We start from the raw sequence: 10,926 nt of genomic DNA, 5'->3' as shown, positions 1-10,926 counted from the left end.
AGAAACCAAATAAGCCCAAAGTTTGTGGCTTGAAAATCCTAAGGTGAAATAACATTAATTATATTTTCTTTGTTTGTTGTTGAACACAAAGCCTGCACGATGAAATATGTGTTGTGCTCACCACAGGGATCGAATCACGAAGGTTGACATCATGTGCTTTCAAGCTTACTGCTCCTTTAATCTTCACTGTTATGGCTTTCTTAGGAAACGGTAGAAGTCGTGCTCATAAGTTACTCAGAAGAGAAATCTAAAATGATTTTAGTTAACTTTCCCAAACTTTATTAGACTCTCTAGAAGAAATGTCAGTCAAACTTTACTCTTTTTTAAGAAAGAAGAAAGAAGACACTTTGACTATCCTTTTCGCAAGAGAAAACAGCAGGTTGTTCTGGTGAAGGATATTAAAGAAACAGTCCGAACAAAATTGCAAACATCCAAACGAATACAACAAAAGTACATGCAGCGACCTTTGGAAACAAGGTTATTTTGAACTGAAAACGATTTTGTTTACGTATAGCCTGATGTTACATAATTTATTTTAGGATATATTTTATGTAAATCTTTATGCATTAAATAATAGCTTAACATATTTTTCTTACGTTACTTCAACAACAAAATATTGCTAAAAAAACACTAAAATTCATTTAAAGTTATCGGTGTGTACAATGTCAGATCTATCTACCTAAAAAACTAACGCATAAAAAAATTTTCACATCACAATTGGCTCTTAAATGTTTGGCGAAACATCCTTTCATGTAAAAAAGTATTTGGAATGCCCCATACTGATTTTGTAACGTTTTGATTAACACCAGAAGTGTGAATAGGTATGCTGAATGGATTTATTATATACGAAAAAGATAAAAAGAGTGTATCTGTTGAGATAGGTTTAGTTTTAATTCAAGCCTTGATTGTGATTAAACTGAACTGATGCAGAATTCGTTAAAGCGAAGAATGTTGCATTCTAAAGTGTAAAAGTTTTGAATAGGTACCTCAAATATTCGTACTAGATAGAAAAATTTAACAATAAATGAATATCCTGCACCAAAATAAAATACTTGCATATGCTTGAACGTTAGCTGACGAATTTAACATTTGCAAAGCGTTCCCTCAACTGTTAAAAATAGCTGTAAAGAAAGAAGAAAATACAATAAAAGTTTTTTCTATACATAAGTTTAATATTTTGGTTTTAAATAGAAGGGAGAGGGGCGTACAGTAATATTCTGTTTGCTCAAACCACGTTCAATCAAACTCTTTTAATGTATTTTCTAACTGATGTTAATTTTTTTCTTTTTTTGCGAAGTTGTATTGTTAAAATTTCTGAAAGCTCTTTTTTTACATGCAATAAATAGGATTTTTTTTAGCAACAAATGACTGTTCGACTTCACCCAAAAGTAATCATAAAATATCGTTTCTGATATTCGAGCCTATGGTTAATGTATGCGTTTTCACTCCCTTATGAATTTGCACATACAGTACATAAACTGACCCAAACATTAACTTTTTAATACATTTTACGGTTAGGATTACAACTGAGAATATTAACTTAGGTGCAAACATAAAATAAGTAAACACGCTATTTTGTTTTTAAATAAATGTACGATGGCAAACTACTGTCCGTCGAAAATGTTGAATTAATGTGCGATTAAATTAAAAGAGATACATGGTGCTAACATTTATCTTTTACATTTCATTCGTTAAATATTAAGCAATTATTAGTTAGTTAGTTTGTTGGAAGTTAAGCACAAAGCTACACAATGGGCTATCTATGCTCTGCCCACCACGGATATCGAAACACGGTTTCTAGCGTTGTAAAGTCCGTAGGCATACCGATATGCCATTGGGGGCATTAATAGTCAGAGATGCTAGATCTAAACTTATCCGAACATCCGTTATCTATAATTTTATTTTAACACTATGTTGCCCTCTCTGTTAATCATTACTCATAGTTAAGATTTGTTGCTGAAGAAAAAAAAAACGTTGCTAATAACATACGTCACCAAGAAGGCTCCCTTAAATCTTAGAATCCTTCTCAAAAAGCTTTTCAGACTGCACATTACATTTAGAATTTCAATAAATGATCTTTATGCATGTATGATAACGTCTTTTAACGAAATAACATTGCTTTCTTTGGAGTAAGATTAAATAAATATCTATAAGAATATTACCGTTTAAAGTGAGTAAAAAAAATTCTCTCAGTTCAATCCTGTTCTGTGAACGTATCAAAAGTTTTAATATTCACTCAAACTGGCAATAAGTCGTCAATTTTCCATGGACAAAAGTGTCACTGTGAAGTTTGTGATGGATTTACCACGAGGGTGCACACCACAGATTGCCTGAGGTTGGAGGTGGGTGTACTAATGAATTGTATTATTTCTCCACTGCTGTTTGTTATGGGGATTAAGGTTATTATGAGGGGAGCGCGCCTGGTATTTGAAAGAGTAAGGTGCGTGAGCGGTATTGAAAAACGTCTTATTGAAGCTTTTATGGGTAATCTTACGCTTTTATGTCCAACACCCTTTACAATGATAAACGAACTCGCACAGCTACAAATGCTTATGGACTGGACTGAAATGAAGTTGAAACAGTAAATAAAAAAACAGGAGGTTTTCACTGAGACGAAGCAGTGTCAAGAAAGTGCACTTTATGATAGCAGGAGAAGACATTTCAATCGCTCCCGAGCAACCAGTCAAAAATCTTAAGGGAGAAGGGGGTACCACTTCATGGTAACCAATCGTCGTGTGGATTTTGGGGTGGATCATCAAGTTCATATAAGCTATGAATTTTCTAGTTTGAATTTATGCTGAGAATTCTTTGTTCCCTAATTGTACATGAGATCGCATTATCGAGCTTTGAAGTCAATGAAAGTAAAATGAATATATAGTGGCAGAAGTAGCTTGGTGTACCACGGAGACTGACAACCGTGGCATTGCACATTAGAAAGAAAAACTACAGCTAATGGTAAAATCAAATTATAAAGAATTTAAGTGCGGGTAGTGTGGTCAGAAGTTGGATGCGAATCAAGCCATAGATTATGCCATAGTTGATGCGATGTTCCATGAGATCCTGCAGTTAATCAGTTGCTTGCTAATGTGTTGGATTTGGAAGCCTGACAGTGAAGTGGGGTTCGCAGAAAATTTGTAGTAGGAGCCAATTAGTTTTGATTGAGATTCACAGCAGAAAAGAGCGGGCGAGGGCAATATGGGCTGTCCAACAGCCACATAACGATGCGTGGACTTCCTGGGAGGGTGAAACATCTTTCCTTGAGTCCAGTGTAATTGGCAATTCCTATGCCAGCATATACAATGTGCTTTCAATTTCCAGAAGCAAGATAAAATGGACTTGTCAGATTCTGATTTATGTTCAGATGGTCGGTCGCATATGGGTACTTTAGAACACTTATGGTTTGTCTCTCCAGATGCGCTTTGTTGCAACTGTTACACTTGGAAACACAACCAGATTTTGCGAATTTTGGTAGAAACTGTAGAATAGGTAGTGAGGCTACCAAGACAGAAGTAGTATTGGGTATCTTATGTAACATATGGCAATCGTAAGACGCAAGCTGATGAAGAAGCTCGGAGCAAGTTGTTTAGAGTGTTCGTGTGAATGAGCTTCGGCATATTAGGAGGTTCTTATGGATGGAAGCGAGCTGGCAACTATTCTGGAGGTAATAATCAGGATTACCTTGAAATTGGACCTTGTTGTCTGGTCCTTGTCACAGAATACTGTAGTAATGATAAAAATGATGGTTCAATATGAGACGCAAATTGAGGAAGATCATGATAAAAAAACTACCGAAATATGTCGTATTGTCTTTAGACATATATGTGTCAATACTATGCGGATGAGGTTGGATGTAGGATATTTATTTGTAGATCTATTAACTGCTTGCTTGAAAATACGAGAGATAGTGTGGAAAAAAAGCCAGGATGTGATTATAATACTTGAGAATGCACCGGAAAGTATTGCTGAATAGCTGTCTGGGACATGAAAGAATATTGGCGTGGTAGTGAATTCTCAGAGGTTATTAAAAAAAAGGTGAGAATTTTAGCATGGTGTAAGATTTATTGATATTACTGGGGGATGCTTGAGCTCTAAATGATAGTTAATCAATGTGACATAATGTATTTCGATGAGATTATCCCATGGAATCTGGAAAGTTAGACGTGGTGGCCAATATGAAGATATCTTTCTCGGCTGCTGTATATATGTGTGTGTGTGTAGGGGGACGACATGAGCGGTACATGATTTTAATGATACTAAAATATATGTGGACAGAGAATGTATGTTTCATACCAACAATGCACAAATATGTTTACATGTTAAAAAACACTAAAATTTTGAGGTAAGTTTAGGCATCTGTCGATCAGTATTGGAATTTTACGTATAAGGAACATAAAATTGAGTTAAACTCTATAAGGGGTCATAAAGAAAACATTACAAGAATTAATATAATTATATAGAGCATTATAAAACTGTAATAAAGCCGAAATCGCGACTATTTATTGCACTCTATATAAGAAATGTGAAAATCTTAAGTAAACTTTTACAAGTATTATTAGATAATCTTACTAAAAGTGTAAAATTTAAGATTACATATTATATACATTTTTGTTTTTAAACAGGTTCCTGTCTAATATGTATCTAATATGCAATATTGAAAGATTCCCTTAGTGGGTTATTCGGCTGGTCATGACTTAGTTGTTAGCATGCTCAGATTGTAAGTCCGAGGGTTCCTTCCACCCCACCCACCATCCCCCCCGAAAAAAAAACACACACTCAGCACTTCAAGGCCATGGGTGTTCAAGAAAAGCAACAATTAATTACCAATATTCGGTCAGTAAAAAATTGCTCACATTTTAATTGTGGGTGCTGTTGAGTATCTGCCTATCAGTTCAAAATCAAAGGTCATGCGCAGACAACCCCTTTTGTAGCTTTGGAATTAAATAAGTAATAATTGGATTATCGTTGATTTTTTCTGAATTTATACTCTTTAAGTCATTAATATACATACTTATGTTTCGAAAATATATTGACAAAATGTAATATATTTTTTTACTCTTACAGATTTTCTACCTAATAAAGATGTCAGTGGCCTCTTACCACACCAGTCTTGTTACACCTGATACTGGTAAAGATTTCAAATTTAATTTCTGTTATAGCAATTACCTCTCTTTATTGAAATAAGCATGAACGAATTTTATAATCAATATTCTGACATATTACCCGTTAAATGTCAGACTTGTTTTTAAGTACGTTAACTTGACATCCATTCTATAGTCGGAAGGAAGAAGAAATATTTCTATGTACCAAGTATAGTAATCAATTAATCTATATAATATAATTTAAATTGATTTCTTCATTATGAAAGATAACTGTCGTACTTTTATGAGTTTAGATGAGCTAGTACGAGAATGTATGTAAGAGCTGTTATTTTGTGGATTAATGACCAGAGAAAATAAGGGATCCAACCTTTTAATAATAGTACCTTTGTTTATAATTAACTACAGCTTTCTTTTGAGAGAGCCATTTTCATATGTTTGAAAATGACATTCTTGCCACGTGTTCAACGCTTTTGTAAAAAAATTAAATTGAATAGCAAAATTAGAAGACATTTTTAGCAATACAATTTCAGTCTAAACATTTTTTACTAAAGGTTTATGAATTATAGGAATATTTTTAGCAAGAAAAGTAAACTTGTAATTTAAGTTCGTTACCTTAAGTTACAATAGGAATTTTATAAGAATATGATATGCACCTGGATTTTTCTACATTTCTGATACTTCAATGTTCTACGAATATTTTCTTGAAACTATCAGACTAGCACCTATGCGTTTTTCTTTTATATACAACTCAACATCAATGTAATGATACCGAAAAGGCTTATAGAAAATTCAATGAAAAATTAACAAGGCATATTTGTAACGTTTTCTTTTAAAAGGGTCTAGCACTTAGATGATATTTAAACGTCATTTTTAGTCACTTTTCAATTCAAATATATGCGTTCTTGGCAGTTTAATGAGGCTGAATGATTTGTTTTATTATTGTAGCAGGTGCTCTTACTTCATACTTCAAGCGATGTATAAGTGTGGCTGTGTCTCAGAATTTATGTCTATATACAGCTTACAGTGTAATTTTCCCCTTAATACTTAGATATTCTTAGAAGTTATGTTAAAGTAGCGCATATATTATGATGGGAAACAGCCAACGTTTTGCTGCTCTACACTTAGATTATCGTCGAACATTTGAGAAACAGAATTACAGTATCATAATATAGATTGTTACGTGTTACAATTTCGAAAGGTCTGAAACCGAGCTAAACGAAACTTAAATTTAGTAGTTAAATTGTAGTTTGGATTTAGCAGTTAAATAAAAGCCGATATATAGTCAGTTTATGATATTTGCTAACAAGACTGATACACACAGTTTTCTTTTTTTTTACACAAGTACGTTTTAATATACACACAACAATTCAATTTAAAATAACAGTTATTACAAATAGTTATTACAAACAATGATTTATAAACAAACGTTTCACAAACCTACAGGCAATATAAAATCTTCTTTCTAGTCTGGAATTCTTCGATATCTTATCGAGGGTTCACGATGAGCGAGTTAATTACGAGTTGACGTAGGTATAATTCATTTAACCGGTAGCTAGCTAGCTTTGTCTTTCGTTATTCTGAAGCTCACACGCCGAGTTTCCTACAATGAAGTTATATAATGTTTTTGTAAAAATATTAATGTCCGATGAGAATCCACTGAAGTTAAATGATTTGTAATGTTTGAACTTTGTAAATGCTCTTGGTCAAATATTTAAAGTTTACCGATTGATAAGCATTATAACAATCACAGTTATAGCTTCTGAATTTTATAGGACACTGACTATAGCAAACTAATAATAGATACTACTTTTGGCGCATCGCGTTGGTTATACTTATAGGCGTGTGGAGAGTTTCTCGAAATTTCAGTTTTACGGAGAATACTGACGCTAACACAAGCGTTTACGTACACTCATATATTGTTGATTCTTACTCTCGCGAATCTTCTACAACTTTAGAGAATAGGTGGGAGTTTCGCAATACATGTTTAATACTATAAGCTATGTATGCTTCTAAATATAAACAAACGTCGATATTAAAAAAATATATATATAATAATAAATCCGTCAGAAGATATATAGAAATAAGCCAGAAAAATGTTTACTAGCAATAAATTGACAGTATTCTGAAAAGTCAATAAACATGGCAACATAGTTTTATTACTGAGCTATATCAACTTGTAAACAATGGGATAAGTAGATTGGTAATTAATCTTTATCTGAATATACAGTAATGGTACATAACAAGTAACCTTTATCTATCTTATAAGCTAAAACTTGCTGAAGACAGTGTATTATTTTAGTGTAATTATGTTCTTGAGTTTTTTCTTAAATGACAATTGCAATATCTTATGTCGTGTTGTATTTCTATAAGCAGAAGTTAAAAACTGATATAATAGTTGTAAATAATAATATGTATACATTTGCTTACATTACATATAATACTCTTTATTAAAAACGGTGCTAAAAATTGAGGACTTTATATAGTTTATCCAAGTATTTCAGGTTGAGTACTACAAAGCTTAAATGCTAAAGATAATTAAGATAATTCTGTGCTCTTGATCTAGATATATTGTTGCGTTTTCCTCATTAAATCAACTTTCCTTTTAGTGTACTTGTCATTTGCCATTCTCGTTTGTGTCCTTTCAACATCATGCGTTTTGTCTTCGATTCTTCTCTTCATTGGAATATTTACGGTAAGTACAATACTATATGTTACAAATAATACTGAAGCAGAACCAAGACATCAAAAGTTTTAATTAGACGTGTCCGCGTTTTAGAGAGTTATTACGTTTCCTTCCACTCTGGTTTTTGATATATATTTTTGTATACGTTTCCGGTTTCTATTTATAAAGTTTAGTTGTTTAACAGAAATGTAACTCACCTAATACTGGCGCTTATCGTTTTATTGGCGTTGTTGTATTTGAAACTCATAAAACTTCTTGAATTAAAATGTAATTTTTATATCATTACCTCAATTTTCATATAATCGAAAGTACTCCAAGGAAGGAGGTCTTCATCAATATTCCAAAAGAGTTCGAATCCGAAACAAAACTATATATATTTATTAGTCTTAAAATTCTGTATAGAAGCTGCTCGTGCCTCCTAACCGAAGCATCTATCTAATGCATAAAACTTAAACAAGTATTATACATTAACTACACCTAGAATATTTTTAAACAAGAAATTGCTTTTGAAATAATTCGAATTGACTTCCATGTACAAAGTAGGAAAGGAAAAGAATGATTCTTAAGCTAACTTTGTAATATAGTATGTAACCAACATTTGTAGTTCTCTGTAAAGGTAAAATGCTTATGGGAGAACATTACCTGCATAAATTTCATTTTCTTCGCGTCTTCGTTAACTCTGTTGTATACTAAATTCCATTATAACTAGGATACTCTTATTTCAATCATTGTATGTTGATGCTTAGGACATAAATTTGTTTAACAGCACCAGTTGTTTTACAATATGTATAACAACTACTAGATAGTTTTTCCTTGTAGTAATATAACAGTTTTTAACCAAACATAATGGTCATGTTTGGATTCAAAGGATATAAACTAGTATGAGGAATGGTACTTAAGCAACAATCAATGATAAATGCCTGATATTCTTTTAGCCATCTTATGCATAACAAAAAGAAAATTAAATGTGGAAAAAGCTAAATGTTGTAATAACATTGTCCAGGCAAGTACGTCACATTAAATACACACGTATGTGGAATTTGAAATGAATACAAATGATTGTGAAGTGCTTACTAACGATTTGAAATTTGACAACAATATGCAGTTCAAATTATGAAAAGTAAAACAGTAAATGTTGTTGATAAGCAACAGCAAAAAACAATTCTGAATATGACATAAATTAGTTGATGCCGTAAAGGGGTGTACTGAGGACCACTGTGCTAATGTTGCTGTCTAATCTTATTCATTGTCTCGACAAATTATGGATGATATTAGCATAAAGATGCCATTAAATTTTCATTAAACAGAGGGCGTTGGTATTTTTATTATGATTTATTGGTTTCGTACTAGTCACCATTGTTTAAGATTGTTTAACTGTCATGGCCAGAATCAATCAATCAGTAGAACTTTAACGTTTGCGATAACTTCTACTATCAAAAGCTAAACGTAGGTCAAATAGATTTTTTAAAATATTCTATTACAAGCAAAATCGTTATATTATATATTTTGTTGGCATAAAAACGGAAATTAAATTTGCACTTTGCTAAAAAGTTTAAAATACAATATAAATTTAAAGATTAATTGGTCGATAACCAAAACTGACAAAAAATGTACACAAATTTATACAATTCTTAAAATTTTGTAAATGATTCTGAAAGTTTTCTCACATTGCACATTACACCCACTCACCCCATGAACATTTTATACAGTAATGATTTCGAACCATCACATTGCACATTACACCCACTCACCCCATGAACATTTTATACAGTAATGATTTCGAACCATCACATTGCACATTACACCCACTCACTCCATGAACATTTTATACAGTAATGTTTCGAACCATGAAGAACTGAGATGGTTTCAGAACGAGTTGTCATCACGCCGACGTCTAAAAACTCTCATGCAGTGCCTAGTTAATCTGAAGCCAATGCAATATATTTCGATTGTTTTAACAGGAATTAAACTCTAAAATTCGGGTTATGTCTCTATATTGGTACAGGGCAAAAACCCCACTGTGCAACTTTGCGTTTAATAACAAGCAAACAATAGACCAAACTCCTATAAATGCAAGTAAAATTACAGAACCTAACATAAACTGGAAAAATTGTGATAAACCTTGTCTTCTGAATTAGATCCAAGAACTCATCGAAGACAGATTTTCTGATGAAGCTACAATCTCGTATAACGTTATATGTATTTTTCGTACTTTTCTTTTTTCAGCGGATTTAAAGTTACATCCTATTTATACGTGTGATTCCATATACAATGTAGGTTTCATGGTCAGAATTTGTTGTGTATTTTCAAACTATGTCCATAATTAGTTACAGTTTTATAGTGCTTTCTCAGTGTTTTTATTTGAAGGTTCTTTAATATTTCTTTCCCAAAGTTATGAATTTCTATTATAATTATATCATTAATAAAAACAATTACATCTAAATTGGAAAAGATAAAAATGAAGAAGTAACTTAACCTTTTTTCTTCAAGTTATTACATAACTTGTTTGTCGCTACTTTCTTTATATAATATTTGATAGAGTTATTAGTTTGTTATACTGTATTACATACATATAAGCAAATTAAATTTTGATATGTCGAATATGCCATTTCCTTAGTTGATAGAGATCGAACAAATACACTTGTTTGACAGCTAAGTATGGAGATCATTAAATGTTCTTGTTCTGATTTTTCAATAAATATTTTTAATTTCAATTAGAATAATCGAAAATTATTGGTTCCCTGGATGTGTTCCTTGTCAGTAACTACTTTGACGGACGTTATCATGTGTTTCTACATGTTTACCCAAGCGGTAAGTTTAGTTAAGGTATACGCATACATGTAAATATTTTATAAAATACCTTTTGGTGATTATATTTTTGTTATTCACAGACATCTTTTGAACTGGGAATTATGATATTTTCTTTAGTTTAAGAATGAGTGTTTTTTATCGCATATCTCATTCAATATTGCTAGAACCAGCTGGCCTGTATGAGTTGCACTTTGTGCGAAAAATGTTTTTGTCATCTAAAATATTGAGTAACGGACTGTACAATTAATAACGGCTGGAGACGGCTTGAATGGGTAATGAAGAAAAACTTTAATATAAGTTTAACATAACAGCAAATGTACAACGTTTCGACAT

General features: G+C 32.1%; 1 protein-coding gene across 1 annotated transcript in view; it reads left to right on the top strand.

Annotated features, from left to right (window-relative positions):
- Nucleotides 1–7,744: 7,744 nt before the first annotated feature.
- The window catches only part of LOC111089142, a 14,160-nt gene continuing 10,978 nt past the window's right edge, over nucleotides 7,745–10,926 (top strand). The window contains exons 1-2 of the mRNA XM_022401059.1: nucleotides 7,745–7,791; nucleotides 10,501–10,593. Of these exons, the coding sequence (XP_022256767.1) occupies nucleotides 10,528–10,593 (66 nt within the window). The 5' untranslated portion in view covers nucleotides 7,745–7,791; nucleotides 10,501–10,527. The remainder of the gene's footprint in view (nucleotides 7,792–10,500; nucleotides 10,594–10,926) is intronic.

The sequence above is a fragment of the Limulus polyphemus genome, unplaced genomic scaffold (assembly GCF_000517525.1).
Source record: "Limulus polyphemus unplaced genomic scaffold, Limulus_polyphemus-2.1.2 Scaffold113, whole genome shotgun sequence".
NCBI lineage: Eukaryota > Metazoa > Arthropoda > Merostomata > Xiphosura > Limulidae > Limulus > Limulus polyphemus.
The sequence above is the reverse complement of the archived record's forward strand: the minus strand, read 5'-3'. Positions and strand labels throughout refer to the sequence as shown.